The sequence below is a fragment of the Salvelinus namaycush genome, unplaced genomic scaffold, assembly GCF_016432855.1.
Source record: "Salvelinus namaycush isolate Seneca unplaced genomic scaffold, SaNama_1.0 Scaffold774, whole genome shotgun sequence".
In the NCBI taxonomy this organism is placed as follows: domain Eukaryota; kingdom Metazoa; phylum Chordata; class Actinopteri; order Salmoniformes; family Salmonidae; genus Salvelinus; species Salvelinus namaycush.
In genome coordinates this window covers 79654-104069 of record NW_024061502.1, presented here as the reverse complement: position 1 = coordinate 104069, position 24416 = coordinate 79654, and the positions used below count along the sequence as shown (strand labels likewise).

At 44.9% G+C, this 24416-nt stretch overlaps 1 protein-coding gene across 1 annotated transcript in view; it reads right to left on the bottom strand.

Annotated features, from left to right (window-relative positions):
* Positions 1 to 24416, bottom strand: part of LOC120042769 (KN motif and ankyrin repeat domain-containing protein 1-like) — a 45378-nt gene that overhangs the window by 12129 nt on the left and 8833 nt on the right. Inside the window, exons 4-6 of the mRNA XM_038987571.1 lie at positions 9864 to 10010; positions 6559 to 6658; positions 1726 to 1938 (exon numbers count right to left, since the gene is read on the bottom strand). Coding sequence (XP_038843499.1) covers positions 1726 to 1938; positions 6559 to 6658; positions 9864 to 10010 — 460 coding nt within the window. The remainder of the gene's footprint in view (positions 1 to 1725; positions 1939 to 6558; positions 6659 to 9863; positions 10011 to 24416) is intronic.

Genomic DNA, 24416 nt, shown 5'->3' with positions numbered 1-24416 from the left:
GACGTTACCTGTACTAGAGTTATTTTGTCGTGCGAAAGAAGACCCGTTTTTATAAACAATCAGCAGAAAAGGAATCCCAACCACTGCCTCTGGTCTGTTCATGTTGTGTCTCCCACCTGTGTTCGGGTGCTTCGGTCAAGCTGATCCCTTCACACTTGTAATAACTAGCAATTCCTGTTTATCTCCTGGAGACCCAGGATAAGCTAGTCTGGGCCTACAATAGCTTCTAATAACTAATCATTCATGTTTATCTCCTGGAGACCCAGGATAAGCTAGTCTGGGCCTACAATAGCTTCTAATAACTAATCATTCATGTTTATCTCCTGGAGACCCAGGATAAGCTAGTCTGGGCCTACAATAGCTTCTAATAACTAATCATTCATGTTTATCTCCTGGAGACCCAGGATAAGCTAGTCTGGGCCTACAATAGCTTCTAATAACTAATCATTCATGTTTATCTCCTGGAGACCCAGGATAAGCTAGTCTGGGCCTACAATAGCTTCTAATAACTAATCATTCATGTTTATCTCCTGGAGACCCAGGATAAGCTAGTCTGGGCCTACAATAGCTTCTAATAACTAATCATTCATGTTTATCTCCTGGAGACCCAGGATAAGCTAGTCTGGGCCTACAATAGCTTCTAATAACTAATCATTCATGTTTATCTCCTGGAGACCCAGGATAAGCTAGTCTGGGCCTACAATAGCTTCTAATAACTAATCATTCATGTTTATCTCTGGAAGACCCAGGATAAGCTAGTCTGGGCCTACAATAGCTTCAAAATAACTAATCATTCATGTTTATCTCCTGGAGACCCAGGATAAGCTAGTCTGGGCCTACAATAGCTTCTAATAACTAATCATTCATGTTTATCTCCTGGAGACCCAGGATAAGCTAGTCTGGGCCTACAATAGCTTCTAATAACTAATCATTCATGTTTATCTCCTGGAGACCCAGGATAAGCTAGTCTGGGCCTACAATAGCTTCTAATAACTAATCATTCATGTTTATCTCCTGGAGACCCAGGATAAGCTAGTCTGGGCCTACAATAGCTTCTAATAACTAATCATTCATGTTTATCTCCTGGAGACCCAGGATAAGCTAGTCTGGGCCTACAATAGCTTCTAATAACTAATCATTCATGTTTATCTCCTGGAGACCCAGGATAAGCTAGTCTGGGCCTACAATAGCTTCTAATAACTAATCATTCATGTTTATCTCCTGGAGACCCAGGATAAGCTAGTCTGGGCCTACAATAGCTTCTAATAACTAATCATTCATGTTTATCTCCTGGAGACCCAGGATAAGCTAGTCTGGGCCTACAATAGCTTCTAATAACTAATCATTCATGTTTATCTCTGGAAGACCCAGGATAAGCTAGTCTGGGCCTACAATAGCTTCAAAATAACTAATCATTCATGTTTATCTCCTGGAGACCCAGGATAAGCTAGTCTGGGCCTACAATAGCTTCTAATAACTAATCATTCATGTTTATCTCCTGGAGACCCAGGATAAGCTAGTCTGGGCCTACAATAGCTTCTAATAACTAATCATTCATGTTTGGTCGGTATACCACCTGTTTTCAAATCAATTTGCAAATATTCATGGAGCTGACATGCGATAATGTTAAATAATGGTGTATTTGAGTTTTCTTGGCATTTCATTTGAATTATTGTGATAGGCTCATGTCCGGCTTACTTTCTCCCCTGAATTCTCTCAACCAACCTCTCTCTCATCTCTTGCTTCTCTCCTCCTCCCTCCTCTTCACTCCTTCCCACTTCCACTGCTCCCTCGTTCTGGAATTCCTCTGTGTTCCTTTCTTCAGCTTCCTCTCCTCCTCCGAACACCTTCCCCTCCTCCTCCTCCTCCTCTTCTTCCTCCTCCTCTGTTTCAGAGGAGCTGCTGTCCTCTGATTCATCACTCGACGTTGTCTCGTACCTGCATCAGAACACCAACAGGGAAGATAAAGTCAACACTATCTCACAGAACTACTGCATGTCAGTCAGGTTTCAGAACAAAACTAGAAAACACAACCAGCCAGCAGCATAATACTACACCAAACGTATTCCTGCATTTGGGCAGCCTGTAGATACTGTTGATTGATTTGGGCTGTCCATAGATACTGTTGATTGATTTGGGCTGCCCATAGATACTGTTGATTGATTTGGACTATCCGTAGATACTGTTGATTGATTTGGGCTGCCCATAGATACTGTTGATTGATTTGGGCTGCCCGTAGATACTGTTGATTGATTTGGGCTGCCTGTAGATACTGTTGATTGATTTGGGCTGCCCGTAGATACTGTTGATTGATTTGGGCTGCCCGTAGATACTGTTGATTGATTTGGGCTGCCCGTAGATACTGTTGATTGATTTGGGCTGCCCGTAGATACTGTTGATTGATTTGGGCTGCCCGTAGATACTGTTGATTGATTTGGGCTGCCTGTAGATACTGTTGATTGATTTGAGCTGCCCGTAGATACTGTTGATTGATTTGGGCTGCCCATAGATACTGTTGATTGGTTTGGGCTGCCTGTAGATACTATTGATTGACTGATTGTGGGGCTACACATTCAACATGTTCTACTGTTTGCTTTTCAATGCAAACAGCAAACAGTAGAACATTTTGAATGTGTATCTCTGTCGTGAGTCTATCTGTAGCTCTCTCAATGATAATCAGGGACCCGTATCAATCCCATATCAACAGTATCTACGGGCAGCCCAAATCAGTCAACAGTATCTACGGGCAGCCCAAATCAGTCAACAGTATCTACGGGCAGCCCAAATCAGTCAACAGTATCTACGGGCAGCCCAAATCAATCAACAGTATCTACGGGCAGCCCAAATCAGTCAACAGTATCTACGGGCAGCCCAAATCAATCAACAGTATCTATGGGCAGCCCAAATCAATCAACAGTATCTACAGGCAGCCCAAATCAATCAACAGTATCTATGGGCAGCCCAAATCAGTCAACAGTATCTACAGGCAGCCCAAATCAGTCAACAGTATCTACAGGCAGCCCAAATCAGTCAACAGTATCTACAGGCAGCCCAAATCAATCAACAGTATCTACGGGCAGCCCAAATCAGTCAACAGTATCTACGGGCAGCCCAAATCAATCAACAGTATCTACAGGCAGCCCAAATCAATCAACAGTATCTACGGGCAGCCCAAATCAGTCAACAGTATCTACGGGCAGCCCAAATCAGTCAACAGTATCTACGGGCAGCCCAAATCAGTCAACAGTATCTACGGGCAGCCCAAATCAGTCAACAGTATCTACGGGCAGCCCAAATCAGTCAACAGTATCTACGGGCAGCCCAAATCAGTCAACAGTATCTACGGGCAGCCCAAATCAATCAACAGTATCTACGGGCAGCCCAAATCAGTCAACAGTATCTACAGGCAGCCCAAATCAATCAACAGTATCTACGGGCAGCCCAAATCAGTCAACAGTATCTACGGGCAGCCCAAATCAATCAACAGTATCTACGGGCAGCCCAAATCAGTCAACAGTATCTACGGGCAGCCCAAATCAGTCAACAGTATCTACGGGCAGCCCAAATCAGTCAACAGTATCTACGGGCAGCCCAAATCAGTCAACAGTATCTACAGGCAGCCCAAATCAGTCAACAGTATCTACAGGCAGCCCAAATCAGTCAACAGTATCTACAGGCAGCCCAAATCAATCAACAGTATCTACGGGCAGCCCAAATCAGTCAACAGTATCTACGGGCAGCCCAAATCAGTCAACAGTATCTACAGGCAGCCCAAATCAATCAACAGTATCTACGGGCAGCCCAAATCAGTCAACAGTATCTACGGGCAGCCCAAATCAATCAACAGTATCTACAGGCAGCCCAAATCAGTCAACAGTATCTACGGGCAGCCCAAATCAATCAACAGTATCTACGGGCAGCCCAAATCAATCAACAGTATCTACAGGCAGCCCAAATCAGTCAACAGTATCTACGGGCAGCCCAAATCAATCAACAGTATCTACGGGCAGCCCAAATCAATCAACAGTATCTACGGGCAGCCCAAATCAGTCAACAGTATCTACAGGCAGCCCAAATCAATCAACAGTATCTACGGGCAGCCCAAATCAGTCAACAGTATCTACGGGCAGCCCAAATCAATCAACAGTATCTACGGGCAGCCCAAATCAGTCAACAGTATCTACGGGCAGCCCAAATCAGTCAACAGTATCTACGGGCAGCCCAAATCAGTCAACAGTATCTACGGGCAGCCCAAATCAATCAACAGTATCTACGGGCAGCCCAAATCAATCAACAGTATCTACGGGCAGCCCAAATGAATCAACAGTATCTACGGGCAGCCCAAATCAGTCAAACGTATCTACGGGCAGCCCAAATCAATCAACAGTATCTACGGGCAGCCCAAATCAGTCAACAGTATCTACGGGCAGCCCAAATCAGTCAACAGTATCTACGGGCAGCCCAAATCAGTCAACAGTATCTACGGGCAGCCCAAATCAATCAACAGTATCTACGGGCAGCCCAAATCAGTCAATAGTATCTACAGGCAGCCCAAATCAGTCAACAGTATCTACGGGCAGCCCAAATCAATCAACAGTATCTACGGGCAGCCCAAATCAGTCAACAGTATCTACGGGCAGCCCAAATCAATCAACAGTATCTACGGGCAGCCCAAATCAGTCAACAGTATCTACGGGCAGCCCAAATCAATCAACAGTATCTACGGGCAGCCCAAATCAGTCAACAGTATCTACGGGCAGCCCAAATCAGTCAACAGTATCTACGGGCAGCCCAAATCAATCAACAGTATCTACAGGCAGCCCAAATCAATCAACAGTATCTACGGGCAGCCCAAATCAATCAACAGTATCTACGGGCAGCCCAAATCAATCAACAGTATCTACGGGCAGCCCAAATCAATCAACAGTATCTACGGGCAGCCCAAATCAGTCAACAGTATCTACGGGCAGCCCAAATCAGTCAACAGTATCTACGGGCAGCCCAAATCAGTCAACAGTATCTACAGGCAGCCCAAATCAGTCAACAGTATCTACAGGCAGCCCAAATCAATCAACAGTATCTACGGGCAGCCCAAATCAGTCAACAGTATCTACGGGCAGCCCAAATCAGTCAACAGTATCTACAGGCAGCCCAAATCAATCAACAGTATCTACGGGCAGCCCAAATCAGTCAACAGTATCTACGGGCAGCCCAAATCAATCAACAGTATCTACAGGCAGCCCAAATCAGTCAACAGTATCTACGGGCAGCCCAAATCAATCAACAGTATCTACGGGCAGCCCAAATCAATCAACAGTATCTACAGGCAGCCCAAATCAGTCAACAGTATCTACGGGCAGCCCAAATCAATCAACAGTATCTACGGGCAGCCCAAATCAGTCAACAGTATCTACAGGCAGCCCAAATCAATCAACAGTATCTACGGGCAGCCCAAATCAGTCAACAGTATCTACGGGCAGCCCAAATCAATCAACAGTATCTACGGGCAGCCCAAATCAGTCAACAGTATCTACGGGCAGCCCAAATCAGTCAACAGTATCTACGGGCAGCCCAAATCAGTCAACAGTATCTACGGGCAGCCCAAATCAATCAACAGTATCTACGGGCAGCCCAAATCAATCAACAGTATCTACGGGCAGCCCAAATGAATCAACAGTATCTACGGGCAGCCCAAATCAGTCAAAAGTATCTACGGGCAGCCCAAATCAATCAACAGTATCTACGGGCAGCCCAAATCAGTCAACAGTATCTACGGGCAGCCCAAATCAGTCAACAGTATCTACGGGCAGCCCAAATCAATCAACAGTATCTACGGGCAGCCCAAATCAATCAACAGTATCTACAGGCAGCCCAAATCAGTCAACAGTATCTACGGGCAGCCCAAATCAATCAACAGTATCTACGGGCAGCCCAAATCAGTCAACAGTATCTACGGGCAGCCCAAATCAATCAACAGTATCTACGGGCAGCCCAAATCAGTCAACAGTATCTACGGGCAGCCCAAATCAATCAACAGTATCTACGGGCAGCCCAAATCAATCAACAGTATCTACGGGCAGCCCAAATCAATCAACAGTATCTACGGGCAGCCCAAATCAATCAACAGTATCTACGGGCAGCCCAAATCAGTCAACAGTATCTACGGGCAGCCCAAATCAATCAACAGTATCTACGGGCAGCCCAAATCAGTCAACAGTATCTACGGGCAGCCCAAATCAGTCAACAGTATCTACGGGCAGCCCAAATCAATCAACAGTATCTACGGGCAGCCCAAATCAATCAACAGTATCTACAGGCAGCCCAAATCAATCAACAGTATCTACGGGCAGCCCAAATCAATCAACAGTATCTACGGGCAGCCCAAATCAATCAACAGTATCACTCAGTCTCTAGACCAGTGGTATTCAAACTTTTTCAGCAGGGACCCCATTTTTTCCTACAGGATTTCTGGCAACTGCCTGAGTCGCATCTCCGACTGTGAATACCACTGCTCTAGCACCTGTTGTAATAACTACATCCTGCAGACCACTGACTGACCCTCCATTGACTCCTACAAACTGCAGGTTCTTCTTGGTTCCCAAAGAACCCTGGCGGCCATCTTTCTTCTTCATGATGGACTTCAGAGCGCTCTTACCACCTGGGAGGGATGGATGAAAGGGAGGAGACAACACTTATTAATGAACATATGAATCTGGAGGACATGAATGTACGGTATGTCACCTATATTGTTCATGACCCCTGATACATCGAACAACAGGACCCATGTCAAATCAAATGTTATTAGTCACATGCGCCGAATACAAGAGGTGTAGACTTTCCCGTGAAATGCTTACTTATGAGCCCCTAACCAACAATGTGGTTCAAGAAATAGAGTTAAGAAAATATTTACTAAATAAACTAAAGTAAAAAAATCCAATCAAATAAAAAAGTAACACAAGAACATTACATAACAATAACGAGGCTACATACAGGGGGTACCGGTACCGAGTCAATGTGTGGGGGTACCGGTACCGAGTCAACGTGTGGGGGTACCGGTACCGAGTCAATGTGTGGGGGTACCGATACCGAGTCAATGTGTGGGGGTACAGGTTAGTAATGAGGCTACATACAGGGGGTACCGATACCGAGTCAATGTGCGGGGGTACCGATACCGAGTCAATGTGCGGGGGTACCGGTACCGAGTCAATGTGTGGGGGTACCGATACCGAGTCAATGTGTGGGGGTACCGATACCGAGTCAATGTGTGGGGGTACCGATACCGAGTCAATGTGCGGGGGTACCGATACCGAGTCAATGTGCGGGGGTACCGATACCGAGTCAATGTGCGGGGGTACCGATACCGAGTCAATGTGCGGGGGTACAGATACCGAGTCAATGTGCGGGGGTACCGATACCGAGTCAATGTGCGGGGGTACCGATACCGAGTCAATGTGCGGGGGTACCGATACCGAGTCAATGTGCGGGGGTACCGATACCGAGTCAATGTGTGGGGGTACCGGTACCGAGTCAATGTGCGGGGGTACCGATACCGAGTCAATGTGCGGGGGTACAGGTTAGTAATGAGGCTACATACAGGGGGTACCGATACCGAGTCAATGTGTGGGGGTACCGATACCGAGTCAATGTGTGGGGGTACCGATACCGAGTCAATGTGTGGGGGTACCGATACCGAGTCAATGTGTGGGGGTACCGATACCGAGTCAATGTGTGGGGGTACCGATACCGAGTCAATGTGTGGGTACCGATACCGAGTCAATGTGTGGGGGTACCGATACCGAGTCAATGTGTGGGGGTACCGATACCGAGTCAATGTGCGGGGGTACAGGTTAGTAATGAGGCTACATACAGGGGGTACCGATACCGAGTCAATGTGTGGGGGTACCGGTACCGAGTCAATGTGTGGGGGTACAGGTTAGTAATGAGGCTACATACAGGGGGTACCGATACCGAGTCAATGTGTGGGGGTACCGATACCGAGTCAATGTGTGGGGGTACCGATACCGAGTCAATGTGTGGGGGTACAGGTTAGTCGAGGTCATTTGTAAAGTGACTATGCATAGATAATATGGTGCAGCTGTAGAACTTTCTCAGGATCTGGGGACCCATGCCAAATCTTTTCAGTCTCCTTTGGGGGGAAAAGTGTTGTCGAGCCCTCTTCACGACTGTTTTGGTATGTTTGGACCATGATAGTTTGTTGGTGATGTGGACACCAAGGATCTTGAAACTCTCAACCTGCTCTGCAGCCCCGTCGATGTGAATGGGGGCGTGCTTGTTCCTCCTTTTCCTGTGGTCCACAATCATCTCCTTAGTCTTGGTTATGTTGAGGGATAGGTTGTTATTCTGGCACCACCCGGCCAGGTCTCTGACCTCCCTATAGGCTGTCTCGTCGTTGTCGGTGATCAGGCCTACCACTGTTGTGTCGTAAGCAAACTTAATGATGGTGTTGGAGTCGTGCTTGGCCACGCAGTTGTGGGTGAACAGGGAGTACAGGACGGGACTAAGCACGCACCCCTGAGGGGCCCCAGTGTTGAGGATCAGAGTGGCAGATGTGTTGTTTACCTATCCTCACCACCTGGGGGCGGCCTGTCAGGAAGTCCAGGCTCCAGAGGGAGGTGTTTAGTCCCAGGGTCCTTAGCTTAGTGATGAGCTTTAAGGGCACTATGGTGCTGAACGCTGAGCTGTAGTCAATGAATAGCATTCTAATGTAGGTGTTCCTTTTGTCCAGGTGGGAAAGGGCAGTGTGGAATGCGATTGAGATTGCGTCATCTGTGGATCTATTGGGGCGGTATGCAAATTGGAGTGGGTCTAGGGTTTCCGGCATGATGGTATTGATGTAAGCCATGACCAGCCTTTCAAAGCACTTCATGGCTACTGACGTGAATGCTACAGGTCGGTAATCATTTAGGCAATTTACCTTGGCTGTCTTGGGCACATGGTTGAAACTCCCACTAGCCCATGTATGTGCTGACCAACTGGCAAGTGTCTTCACTGACATGTTCAACCTCGCCCTGACCGAGTCTGTAATACCAACATGTTTCAAGCAGACCACCATAGTCCCTGTGCCCAAGAACACTAAGGTAACCTGCCTAAATGCGATTGAGATTGGAAGGTGATCCAAGATGGCGTAGCAGTGTAGACGTGTTTGTTTAGTCCTCTCGTGTATTTTTCGTATTTCTTGTATATATAAAAAAAAAAAAATCTATCTCTTTTCGATTTTTAATTCGATTATACCTTCCAGTAACCTACCTCACCCAATGTGATACGGAATCGCTATTATTTTTTAACTTTGGAACACATTCAAGAACCCCCAGTAGCTAACCAGCTAATCAGCTACAAGCTATTTAGCCATTTTTAGCCGCTGCTAGCAGCTTTTACCTTCTGCACAGACACCAGCCCTGTTTTTAGCCTGGATATTACTCACCAATTTTACCAGCATCGGACTGTCTCTCGACAACAACGCCGGATTCCTGCCGTAATCCCTGAGCCACTACTTCTGATCCTCACAGCTAGCTTGCAGCTAGCGCAGCTAGCGCCACTGCCACGAAGCTAGCACCAGTTAGCAAACACAATTCTACAATCACAACCTCTCTTTCGCCATCGCCATCCGGCTTGGATTCTCTGTCGACACGACCACGTCTGGTCTGCAGACGAATACCCCATCCGCTGTGCCCTCAACCGGCCTCCGTCTGAGCAGACCCCCTCCGTCTGAGCAGACCACCCCCCGGGCTACTAACTTTAAACGCTGCGTGCTAGCTTAGTGGCGGCTTCCCTGCTCCATCTACGGCGTTGCCAGATTGGTAGTAGTTCTGTGTGTTGCCAGATTGGTAGTAGTAGTTCCGTACCGTTCAAGGCGCTGGACATCTGCTGGTCCATGCGGTGTTTCAGCGTGGCCGGGCTGGGCGGGGACCTGGGGTCATGTGACACTATCTCCGTCTGGCTGACCTCTGAACTCTGGATGACTTCACTGGACACCTGCAGCTGACCCCGATCTGGACCAATCACAGAAGAGGGGAGGAGTCAGATGCAGAAGTGGACACAGGACGAGGACAGATATAGACAGAAGGGGACACAGGAAGAGGACAGATATAGACGGAAGTGGACACAGGGCGAGGACAGATATAGACAGAAGGGGACACAGGAAGAGGACAGATATAGACAGAAGGGGACACAGGAAGAGGACAGATATAGACAGAAGGGGACACAGGACGAGGACAGATATAGACGGAAGGGGACACAGGAAGAGGACAGATATAGACAGAAGTGGACACAGGACGAGGACAGATATAGACGGAAGGGGACACAGGAAGAGGACAGATATAGACAGAAGGGGTCACAGGAAGAGGACAGATATAGACGGAAGGGGTCACAGGAAGAGGACAGATATAGACAGAAGGGGTCACAGGAAGAGGACAGATATAGACAGAAGGGGACACAGGACGAGGACAGATATAGACAGAAGGGGTCACAGGAAGAGGACAGATATAGACAGAAGGGGACACAGGAAGAGGACAGATATAGACAGAAGGGGTCACAGGAAGAGGACAGATATAGACAGAAGGGGTCACAGGAAGAGGACAGATATAGACAGAAGGGGACACAGGACGAGGACAGATATAGACAGAAGGGGTCACAGGAAGAGGACAGATATAGACAGAAGGGGACACAGGAAGAGGACAGATATAGACAGAAGGGGTCACAGGAAGAGGACAGATATAGACAGAAGGGGTCACAGGAAGAGGACAGATATAGACAGAAGGGGTCACAGGAAGAGGACAGATATAGACAGAAGGGGACACAGGACGAGGACAGATATAGACGGAAGGGGTCACAGGAAGAGGACAGATATAGACAAAAGGGGACACACGAAAACTACAATAGCTGAGAACGACACTCAAATACTAAAACAGCAGTCTGTTTTTAAAAGTGTTCAGATGAGGCAGTTATAGAGTACAACAGGAGTCTGTCTTCAAGGAGTAGAACACCTGACTAGTTCATTTCTCTGATCTGCTTCCAGAGACCGTCTGTCTGGTTCTATGAGGCTACTGGACTGGAAGCAGTTAGAGACTTGGCTTCAGCATCATCTGATCAACTACCACTGGAATGTCCTGCTTCTAGAATTCACCAACACTATTTGAATACTCAGCGGAGTCCATATAAGCATCGAGGTGAACAAGCATAAAGGAGAAGTGGGACGATTATGTGCAACAGCAGACATGTATGTACTCTTCTATCGCACACCCAAGTGGTACCAAGTAGTTGCTAGAAATGAGTGCCCAGCACATGGCTACCAGGCTACCATTCCAGCGTTACATAACAGAGAAGGGTTATGAATCAGTTGTAGACAGAAACAACAAGGGTCCGTTGAGTCTTGGTTCTGCCTGTTCATCTAGGGCTCTGAAACCCAAAAGGATACTGACAGCTGAAAGGTACTGAACACCTCGGCTGTTCACTTTATGTTGTTCATATATCACAGATACGTCACTGATCCAATAGTGTCAAAATACCCCAGAACACAAGGTGGCAGTAGCTTGTTTGGCTTGTACAAAAGTATGTGGACACCCCTTCAAATTAGTGGATTCTATTTCAGCCACACCTGTTGCTGACAGGCGTATAAAATCGAGCACAGAGCCATAGACAAACAAAAGTAGAATGGCCTTACTGAAGAGCCCAGTGACTTTCAACATGGCACCGTCATAGGATGCCATCTTTCCAACAAGTCAGTTTGTCAAATTTCTGCCCTGCTAGAGCTGCCCCGGTCAACTGTAAGTGCTGTTATTGTGAAGTGGAAACGTCTAGGAGCAACAACAGCCGCGAAGTGGTAGGCCACACAAGCTTACTGAACAGTGCTGCCTCTGGAAGCAACGTCAGCACAAGAACTGATCGTCAGGAGCTTCATGAAATGGGTTTCCATCCATGGCCGAGCAGCTGCACACAAGCCGAAGATCACCATGCTCAATGCCAAGCGTCAGCTGGAGTGGTGTAAAGCTCGCTGCCATTGGACTCTGGAGTAGTGGAAACGCGTTCTCTGGAGTGATGAATCATTCTTCACCATCTGGCAGTCTGACGGACGAATCTGGGTTTGGCGGATGCCAGGAGAACGCTACCTGCCCGAAGGCCCGAAGGCATTGAGGAATAATGGTCTGGGGCTGTTTTTCATGGTTCAGGCTAGGCCCCTTAGTTCCAGTGAAGGGAAATCTTACAATGATATTCTAAACAATTCTGTGCTTCCAACTTTGTGGCAACAGTTTGGGAAAGGCTTTCTTGTTTCAGCATGACAAATCGAGGTCAGTGTGGTAGAACTTGACAGGCCTGTACAGAACCCTGACCTCAACCCCACCGTTAGACGAATTGGAATGCAGACAGCGAGCCAGGCCTAACCGCTCAACATCAGTGCTCGACCTCACTAACACTCTTGTGGCTGAATGGAAACAAGTCCCCGAAGCAATGTTCCAACATCTAGTGGAAAGCCTTCCCAGAAGAGTGGAGGTTATTATAGCAGCAATGTTCCAACATCTAGTGGAAAGCCTTCCCAGAAGAGTGGAAGTTATTATAGCAGCAATGTTCCAACATCTAGTGGAAAGCCTTCCCAGAAGAGTGGAGGTTATTATAGCAGCAATGTTCCAACATCTAGTGGAAAGCCTTCCCAGAAGAGTGGAAGTTATTATAGCAGCAATGTTCCAACATCTAGTGGAAAGCCTTCCAAGAAGAGGGGAGGATGTTATAGCAGCAATGTTCCAACATCTAGTGGAAAGCCTTCCCAGAAGAGTGGAGGTTATTATAGCAGCAAAGGGGGGACCAACTCCACACAGATCTTCAGTTTCTTGGCAATATCTCGCATGGAAAAGCCTTAATTTCCCAGAACAAGAACAGACTGATGAGCTTCAGAAGAAAGTTCTTTGTTAATGGCCATTTTGATCCTGTAATCGAACCCTAAACGATATCGTAACCGCAATCGATAAAAGACAGTGTGTAGCCGTCTTCATCGACCTGGCCAAGGCTTTCGATTCTGTGAATCACCGCATTCTTATCGGCAGACTTAATAGCCTTGGCTTCAAAAATGACTGCCTCGCCTGGTTCACCAACTACTTCTCAGATAGAGTTCCAGTGTGTCAAATCGGAGGGCCTGTTGTCCGGACCTCTGGCAGTCTCTATGGGGGTGCCACAGGATTCAATTCTCGGGCCGACTCTCTTCTCTGTGTATATCAATGATGTCGCTCTTGCTGCTGGTGATTCTCTGATCCACCTCTACGCAGACGACACCATTCTGTATACTTCTGGCCCTTCTTTGGACACTGTGTTAACAAACCTCCAAACGAGCTTCAACAACATACAACTCTCCTTCCGTGGCCTCCAAGTGCTCTTAAATGCCAGTAAAACTAAATGCATGCTCTTCAACCGATCGCTGCCCGCAACCTCCCGCACGACTAGCATCACTACTCTGGACGGCTCTGACTTAGAATATGTGGACAACTACAAATACCTAGGTGTCTGGTTAGACTGTAAACTCTCCTTCCAGACTCACATTAAGCATCTCCAATCCAAAAATGAAATCTAGAATTGGCTTCCTATTTCGCAACAAAGCCTCCTTCACTCATGCTGCCAAACATACCCGTAAAACTGACTATCCTACCGATCCTTGACTTCAGTGATGTCATTTACAAAATAGCCTCCAACACTCTACTCAGCAAACTGGATGCAGTCTATCACAGTGCCATCCGTTTTATCACCAAAGCCCCATATACTACCCACCACCGCAACCTGTATGCTCTCGTTGGCTGGCCCTCACTACATATTCGTCGCCAGACCCACTGGCTCCATGTCATCTATAAGTCTTTTCTAGGTAAAGCCCCGCCTTATCTCAGCTCACTGGTCACCGTAGCAACACCCACCCGTAGCACTCGCTCCAGCAGGTATATCTCACTGGTCGTCCCCAAAGCCAGCACTTCCTTTGGCCACCTTTCCTTCCAGTTCTCTGCTGCCAATGACTGGAACGAATTGCAAAAATCTCTTATCTCCTTCTCTAACTTCAAGCATTAGCTGTCTGAGCAGCTTATCAATCACCGCATCTGTACACAGCCAATCTGTAAATAGCACACCCGACTACCTCATCCCCATATTATTACTTATCCTCTTGCTCTTATTTTATCGCTTTGCTTCATCTTGGCCAGGTCGCAGTTGCAAATGAGAACTTGTTCTCAACTGGCCTACCTGGTTAAATAAATGTAAAATAAATAAAAATGTAGAAATTCCATTAAAAATCAGCCGTTTCCAGCTACAATAGTCATTTACAACATTAACAATGTCTACACTGTATTTCTGATCAATTTGATGTTATTTTAAATGGACAAAAATGTGCTTTTCTTTCAGAAACAAGGACATTTCTACTTGACCCCAAACTTCTGAACGGTAGTGTAGGTCTCTTTTCAAATGCGCCCTGTATAATACAACATAAATATACAAAAACACAGTCATGGTAAGCACAAATAAAACATCCCAAATCACCCAGAAAGGGGCCTCCCGAGCGGCGCAGTGGTCTAAGGCACTGAGTCCAGGCTCTGTCACAGCCGGCCGCGACCGGGAGACCCATGGGGCGGTGCACAATTGGCCCAGCATCGTCCGGGTTAGGGGAAGGTTTGGCCGGCAGGGATATCCTTGTCCCATCGCGCAATAGCGACTCCTGTGGCGGGCCGGGCGCAATGCACGCTGACACGGTCGCCAGGTGTACAGTGTTTCCTCCGACACATTGGTGCGGCTGGCTTCCGGGTTAAGACGGCATTGTGTCAAGAAGCAGTGCGGCTCGGCTGGGTTGTGTTTCGGAGGACGCACGGCTCTCGACCTTCACCTCTCCTGAGTCCGTACGGGAGTTGCAGAGATGAGACAAGATTGTATACCAATTGGATACCATGAAATTGGGGGAGAAAAAGGGGTACAAAAAAATACAAAAATACAAAATAACAAATACTAAAATAAAAAATAAACACCCAGAAAAACAGTTACATTCGTCCACCAATAATTCCCCAATCAATACTCTAAACCGCCCGAACGGCACCAGAACATCAAGATGAAATGGATTTGGAATTTTGTTCGAGCAATACGGTGCATTAAAACTAAAAGCATATTTACCTAGCTGGGTGGAGACCCTAGGAACCTCAAGAGTTAACCAATCCTGTGAACAGGTTAGGAACCTCAAGAGTTAACCAATCCTGTGAACAGGTTAGGAACCTCAAGAGTTAACCAATCCTGTGAACAGGTTAGGAACCTCAAGAGTTAACCTTTCTCGCCCCGGGGTTCCGCTAGCGGAACACCCACAACATTCCGCTGCCTTCGCAGAGCGCGAAATTCAAAAAATATTTTTTAGAAATATTTAACTTCCACACATTAACAAGTCCAATACAGCAAATGAAAGATAAACATCTTGTGAATCCAGCCAACATGTCCGATTTTTAAAATGTTTTACAGCGAAAACACAATATATATTTATGTTAGCTCACCACAATAGCCAAACACACAACGCTATTTATCCACCGCATAGGTAGCTTTCACAAAACCGACAAAATAGAGATATAATTAGTCACTAACCAAGAAACAACTTCATCAGACGACAGTCTTATAACATGTTACACAATACATTTATGTTTTGTTCGAAAAATTTGCATATTTGAGGTATAAATCATAGTTTTACATTGCAGCTACAATCACAAATAGCACTGAAGCAGCCAGAATAATTACAGAGAGCAACGTGAAATACATAAATACTCATCATAAAACATTTATGAAAAATACATGGTGTACAGCTAATGAAAGATAAACATCTTGTGAATCCAGACAATATTTCCGATTTTTTAAGTGTTTTACAGCGAAAACACAATATAGAAATATATTAGCTTACCACAATAGCCAAACACAGAACCGCATTTATTCACCGCAAAGATAGCTTTAGCAAAAAACAGCAATAAATATAAAATAAATCACTAACCCTTGACCAACTTCATCAGATGACAGTCCTATAACATCATGTTACACAAAACATTTATGTTAAGTTCGAAAATTTGCATATTTAGCGCTGCAATCGTGGTTATACATTGTGAAAATGTAGCAACTTTTTCCCAGAATGTCCGGATATATTTCTGCCACCTAATCTGACCAAATAACTAATCATAAACTTTACATAAAAATACTTGTTGTATGGCAAATGAAAGATACACTGGTTCTTAATGCAACCGCTGTGTTAGATTTAAAAAAATATCTTTACCATAACATACAGCTTGCGTTATTGTGAGACAGCACTCACCAACACGGCGGAGAATAGGAGTCAATATTTTACACAGAAATACGAAATATCATACATTTTTTCTTACTTTTGCTGAGCTTCCATCAGAATGTTGTACAAGGAGTCCTTGGTCCAGAATAAATCGTTGTTTGGTTTTAGAATGTCCATTTCTTCTGTCGAATTCGCGCCACAATGCTAGCCAAGGTTACTAACATTCCCATCCTCTCTTGGCGCAAAGAACGGAAAACTCCAAAAGTCCCAATAAACGTTGAATAAACTGATAAAACTTGGTTGAAAAAACCTACTTTATGATGTTATTATCAAATGTATCAAATAAAATCAGAGCCGGAGATATTCGCCGTGTATACCGACCGCTTTTCAGAAGACAATGTGGAGCTCCTTCGCGCGCCTTGGAAAACTGACAAAATGGCTGACCTGTCACTCCAAAAGCTCTTGTTCGACCTCAGATCAAGCTAGACACCCCATTCCACCTTCCACTGCCTGTTGTCATCTAGTGGAAGGCGTATGAAGTGCATGCATATCGATAAATATAAGGCAATTGAATAGGCAGGCCCTGAAACAGAGCCTCGTTTTCAGATTTTTCACTTCCTGTATGGAAGTTTGCTGCAAAATTAGTTCTGTTTTACTCACATATATAATTCAAACAGTTTTAGAAACTTGAGTGTTTTCTATCCAATAGTAATAATAATATGCATATTGTATGATCTAGAATAGAGTACGAGGCCGTTTAAATTGGGCACGATTTTTTCCAAAGTGAAAACAGCGCCCCCCTATTGACAAGAAGTTAACTCTTGAGGTTCCTAACCTGTTCACAGGATTGGTTAACTCTTGAGGTTCCTAACCTGTTCACAGGATTGGTTAACCTGTTAGTGTGTAGGGGGCGCTATTTTCACTTTGGGAAAAAATCGTGCCCAAATGAAACGGCCTTGTACTCTATCTGAAATCGAGGCTCTGCTCCAGGGCCTGCCTATTCAACTGGCTTATATCTATCGATATACATGCACTTCATACGCCTTCCACTAGATGTCAACAGGCAGTGGGAGGTGAAATGGGGTGTCTAGCTTGATCTGAGGTCGAAGAAGAGCTTTTGGAATGACAGGTCTGGAAATTTCATTGTCTTCGAAGGCGCGAGAAGGAACCCCAGATTGCCTTCTGAAAAGCGTTCGGTATACACGGCTAATATCTCCGGCTCTGATTTTATTTGATACATGTGATAATATCATCGTAAAGTATGTTTTTTCAACCGAGTTTTATCAGATTATTCAACGTTTATCGGGACTTTTGGAGTTTTCCGTTGTTTGCGTCGAGAGAAGATGGACATGTTCGCGCCACTTGGCTAGCTAAGGATGCTAATTCGACAGGAGAAAAGGACATTCTAAAACCAAACAACGATTTATTCTGGACAAAGGACTCCTTATACAAGATTCTGATGGAAGCTCAGCAAAAGTAAGAACAATTTATGATGTTATTTCGTATTTTTGTGTGAAATGTTTAGTCCTATTCTCCGCCCTTTTAGCGGGCGCTGTCTCGCAATAACGCAAGCTGTATGTCGTACTAAAGTTATTTTTAAAAATCTAACACAGCAGTTGCATTAAGAACCAGTGTATCTTTCATTTGCCATACAACAAGTATTTTTATGTAAAGTTTATGATGAGTTATTTGGTCAGATTAGGTGTCAGAAATATATCCGGACATTCTGGGAAAAAGTTGCTACATTTTCACAATGTATAACCACGGTTTTCAGCTCTAAATATGCACATTTTCGAGAGGAGAGGTTAGAGAGGTGACCAAGAAGCCAATGACCACTCTGACAGAACTACATCTTGGCTGAGATGGCAGAAGGACAACTGGCAGAAGGACAACAATCTCTACAGCACTTCACCAATCTGGACTTTATGGGAGAGTGGCCAGACAGACACCACTCCTGAGAAAAAGGCACCTGACAGCACGCCTGGAGCTTGCAAAAAGGCACGTGAAATTCTGTGGGCTGATGAAACAAGAATGTAACTCTTTGTCCCTGAATGCAAAGTGCTATGTCTAGAGAAAACCAGGCACAGCTCATCACTATCCATACGGTGAAACATGGTGGTGGCAGCATCATACTGTGGGGATGCTTTTTAGCGGCAGGGACTGGGAGACTGGTAAGGATAGAGGGAACAATGAATGGAGCCAAATACAGGCAAATCCTTGATGAGCACCTGCTTCCGAGTGCAAACGACAATAGACCGGGGCGACGATTAACATTCCAACAGGACAAGGACCCCAAGCATACAGCCAAAGCAACGCTGGAATGGCTTCAGAACAAGAATGTGAAAGTCCTTGAGTGGCTCAGCCAAAGCCCAGACTTGAATCCCATTGGAAATCTATGGAAAGATTTGAAGATTGCTGTTCACTGTCGCTCCCCGTCTAATTTAACAGAACTTGAGAAAATCTGCAAGGAAGAATGGGAGAAAATCCCCAAATCCAGATGTGCAAAGCTGATACAGACATACCCAAGACAATTCAAAGCTGATACAGACATACCCAAGACAATGCAAAGCTGATACAGACATACCCAAGACAATTCAAAGCTGATATAGACATACCTAAGACAATTCAAAGCTGTAATCGCCACCAAAGGTGTTTCTATAAAGTACTGACTCAGGGGTATGAAAAACTAATTTACATAAGTTTTCAATAAATTTGCAAACATTTCGAAAAACATGTTTTCACTTTGTCATTACGGGGATTTTGAAATCAGGTTATTAAAAACTAAATGTGGAATAAGTCAAGGGGTATGAATACTTTTTGAAGGCACTGTATAGTGAGCAATATGCTTGGAACATCAAATCGCAATAAAATCGCAATATTGAAAATCTCAATACATATTGTAACGACACTTAAGTATCATGATAATATCACATTGTGAGGTCCCTGGCAATTCCCCGCCCTACTAGCTGGAGTATTAGCTAGCTAGTACACAGTGTCATTCGCCCCTGCCTGCCGAGCACCTGCCCTCGCCGTTCCTGCAGATGCAGGAACACCCACATGCAGGAACATCCTGAATTGAGGGAGGAAGTCACACCCTTCTCCTCCTGTCGGTTCCCCCACGGAGGTTCTTGCTCTCCGATAAGCTCAAAGTCAAGTTGTCGACCACTGCCCAGCTTTGCGATTCTACAGCGAGAAATGTCAGGTTCGTCAGTACCACCAGCAGTGAGGTTGAAGCTACCAATGACTACTTCTTCACACTGGAAGAAGTTAAGATACACTACATCTACCCTTAAAAAATTATATAGTTTACTGAACTAAAGTTACTGAGAAAAAAGTAGTTAACTACATCCAAACTACTACGTGAAAAATGATTATATCTAAACCTGAAATGCCATAGACTACAAATTGCAAGAAATTATAAATCTGGAGTCAGAGTTTCAAGTGAGAATTAGGATCCCAAAAAATAAAGGAAATTCTTGCCAACTTAACACACTTTTCTTTTTGCAAAAAAACAGTAGTGTGTAGTTCCAGGAGTTAGCCACACGGTAAAAGAGTAGTGTGTAGTTCCAGTAGCTGGCTACACCGCTACATGGTAAAACAGTAGTGTGTAGTTCCAGGAGTTAGCTACACCGCTACATGGTAAAACAGTAGTGTGTAGTTCCAGCAGTTAGCTACACCGCTACACGGTAAAAGAGTAGTGTGTAGTTCCAGTAGCTGGCTACACCGCTACATGGTAAAACAGTAGTGTGTAGTTCCAGTAGTTAGCTACACCGCTACATGGTAAAACAGTAGTGTGTAGTTCCAGTAGCTGGCTACACCGCTACATGGTAAAACAGTAGTGTGTAGTTCCAGTAGCTGGCTACACCGCTACATGGTAAAACAGTAGTGTGTAGTTCCAGTAGCTGGCTACACCGCTACATGGTAAAACAGTAGTGTGTAGTTCCAGTAGTTAGCTACACCGCTACATGGTAAAACAGTAGTGTGTAGTTCCAGCAGTTAGCTACACCGCTACATGGTAAAACAGTAGTGTGTAGTTCCAGGAGTTAGCTACACCGCTACACGGTAAAAGAGTAGTGTGTAGTTCCAGTAGCTGGCTACACCGCTACATGGTAAAACAGTAGTGTGTAGTTCCAGGAGTTAGCTACACCGCTACATGGTAAAACAGTAGTGTGTAGTTCCAGTAGCTGGCTACACCGCTACATGGTAAAACAGTAGTGTGTAGTTCCAGTAGCTGGCTACACCGCTACATGGTAAAAGAGTAGTGTGTAGTTCCAGTAGCTGGCTACACCGCTACATGGTAAAACAGTAGTGTGTAGTTCCAGTAGTTAGCTACACCGCTACATGGTAAAACAGTAGTGTGTAGTTCCAGTAGCTGGCTACACCGCTACATGGTAAAACAGTAGTGTGTAGTTCCAGTAGTTAGCTACACCGCTACATGGTAAAACAGTAGTGTGTAGTTCCAGTAGTTAGCTACACCGCTACATGGTAAAACAGTAGTGTGTAGTTCCAGCAGTTAGCTACACCGCTACATGGTAAAACAGTAGTGTGTAGTACCAGTAGTTAGCTACACCGCTACATGGTAAAACAGTAGTGTGTAGTTCCAGTAGTTAGCTACACCGCTACATGGTAAAACAGTAGTGTGTAGTTCCAGTAGTTAGCTACACCGCTACATGGTAAAACAGTAGTGTGTAGTTCCAGGAGTTAGCTACACCGCTACATGGTAAAACAGTAGTGTGTAGTTCCAGTAGTTAGCTACACCGCTACATGGTAAAACAGTAGTGTGTAGTTCCAGTAGCTGGCTACACCGCTACATGGTAAAACAGTAGTGTGTAGTTCCAGTAGCTGGCTACACCGCTACATGGTAAAACAGTAGTGTGTAGTTCCAGTAGTTAGCTACACCGCTACATGGTAAAACAGTAGTGTGTAGTTCCAGTAGCTGGCTACACCGCTACATGGTAAAACAGTAGTGTGTAGTTCCAGTAGCTGGCTACACCGCTACATGGTAAAACAGTAGTGTGTAGTTCCAGTAGTTAGCTACACCGCTGCATGGTAAAACAGTAGTGTGTAGTTCCAGTAGTTAGCTACACCGCTACATGGTAAAACAGTAGTGTGTAGTTCCAGGAGTTAGCCACACGGTAAAAGAGTAGTGTGTAGTTCCAGTAGCTGGCTACACCGCTACATGGTAAAACAGTAGTGTGTAGTTCCAGTAGCTGGCTACACCGCTACATGGTAAAACAGTAGTGTGTAGTTCCAGTAGCTGGCTACACCGCTACATGGTAAAACAGTAGTGTGTAGTTCCAGTAGCTGGCTACACCGCTACATGGTAAAACAGTAGTGTGTAGTTCCAGCAGTTAGCTACACCGCTACATGGTAAAACAGTAGTGTGTAGTTCCAGTAGTTAACTACACCGCTACATGGTAAAACAGTAGTGTGTAGTTCCAGCAGTTAGCTACACCGCTACATGGTAACACAGTAGTGTGTAGTTCCAGTAGTTAGCTACACCGCTACATGGTAAAACAGTAGTGTGTAGTTCCAGTAGTTAGCTACACCGCTACATGGTAAAACAGTAGTGTGTAGTTCCAGTAGCTGGCTACACCGCTACATGGTAAAACAGTAGTGTGTAGTTCCAGTAGCTGGCTACACCGCTACATGGTAAAACAGTAGTGTGTAGTTCCAGCAGTTAGCTGCACCGCTACATGGTAAAACAGTAGTGTGTAGTTCCAGCAGTTAGCTACACCGCTACATGGTAAAACAGTAGTGTGTAGTTCCAGTAGCTGGCTACACCGCTACATGGTAAAACAGTAGTGTGTAGTTCCAGTAGCTGGCTACACCGCTACATGGTAAAACAGTAGTGTGTAGTTCCAGTAGCTGGCTACACCGCTACATGGTAAAACAGTAGTGTGTAGTTCCAGTAGCTGGCTACACCGCTACATGGTAAAACAAAAATTATTATTATGTTTTTTTTCTATATATTATCTTTTACCAGATCAAATGTGTTATATTCTCCTACATTAATTTCACATTTCCACAAACTTCAAATGTTTCCTTTCAAATGGTATCAATAATATGCATATCCTTGCTTCAGGTCCTGAGCTACAGACAGTTAGATTTGGGTATGTCATTTTAGGTTAAAATTCCCTAAGAGTTTTTAACAACCCTTTGTAAACTTTTGGAAAAAATGGTGTTTGACCAGATACAATGTTATTTTACAGTAAACAAATTAACAACAGACTTTCAGCATGCTTATAGGGAAGGACACTCAACAAGCACAGCACTTACACAAATTACTGAGGATTGGATGAGAGAAATTGATGATATAAGGATTGTGGGGGCTGTCTTGTTAGACTTCAGTGCAGCTTTTTACATTATTGATCATAGACTGTTGCTGAAAAAACACATGTGTTATGGCTTTACACCCCCTGCTATAATGTGTTATGGCTTTACACCCCCTGCTATAATGTGTTATGGCTTTACACCCCCTGCTATAATGTGTTATGGCTTTACACCCCCTGCTATAATGTGTTATGGCTTTACACCCCCTGCTATAATGTGTTATGGCTTTACACCCCCTGCTATAATGTGGATAAAGAGCTACCTGTCTAACAGAACACAGAGGGTGTTCCTTCATGGAAGCCTCTCCAACATAATCCAGGTAGAATCAGGAATTCCCCAGGGTAGCTGTCTAGGCACCTTACTTTTTTCCATCTTTACTAATGACATGCCACTGGCTGTGAGTAAAGCCAGAGTGTCTATGTATGTGGATGACTCAACACTATAGACGTCAGCTACCACAGCGACTGAAATGACTTCAAGACTTAACAAAGAGCTGCAGTTAGTAGAATGGGTGGAAAGGAATAAGTTTGTCCTAAATACTTCAAAAAACAAAAAAACATTGTATTTGGGACAAATAATTCACTAAACATCAACTAAATATTGTAATGAATAATGTGGAAATTGAGCAAGTTGAGGTGACTAAACTTCTTGGAGTAACTCTGGATTGTAAACTGTCATGGTCAAAACATATTGATACAGTTGTAGCTAAGATGGGGAGAAGTCTGTCTATAATAAAGCGTTGCTCAGCCTTCTTAACAACACTATCAACAAGGCAGGTCCTACAGGCCCTAGTTTCTACCTTCTTAACAACACTATCAACAAGGCAGGTCCTACAGGCCCTAGTTTCTACCTTCTTAACAACACTATCAACAAGACAGGTCCTACAGGCCCTAGTTTCTACCTTCTTAACAGCACTATCAACAAGGCAGGTCCCACAGGCCCTAGTTTCTACCTTCTTAACAACACTATCAACAAGGCAGGTCCTACAGGCCCTAGTTTCTACCTTCTTAACAACACTATCAACAAGGCAGGTCCTACAGACTCTAGTTTTGTCTCACCTGGACTACTGTTCAGTCGTGTGGTCAAGTGCCACAAAGAGGGACTTAGGAAAATTGCAATTGGCTCAGAACAGGGCAGCACGGCTGGCCCTTGGATGTACACAGAGAGCTAATATTAATAATATGCATGTCAATCTCTCCTGGCTCAAAGTAGAGGAGAGACTGACTTCATCACTACTTGTATTTGTGAGAGGTATTGACATGTTGAATGCACCGAGCTGTCTGTTTGAACTACTGGCACACAGCTCAGACACCCATGCATACCCCACAAGACATGCCACCAGAGGTCTCTTCACAGTCCCCAAGTCCAGAACAGACTATGGGAGGAGCACAGTACTACATAGAGACATGACTACATGGAACTCTATTCCACATCAGGTAACTGATGCAGCAGTAGAATCAGATTTAAAAACAGATAAAAATACACCTTATGGAACAGCGGAGATTGTGAAGCAACACAAACACAGGCACAGACACATGCATACACACAAGATAACATACACACTATACACACACGTACACATGGATTTTGTACTGTAGATATGTGGTAGTTGAATAGAGGCCTGAGGGCACACAGTTAATATGTTATGAAATCTGTTGTGAATGTATTGTAATGCTTTTAAAAATCTATAACTGCCTTACTTTCTGCTGGACTGACTTGTCAGCAGCTAATGGGGATCCATAAAAATTACAAATACAAAGTGTCACCAGGTGTTTAGTGTTGTGAGGGACAGTAATGTTTT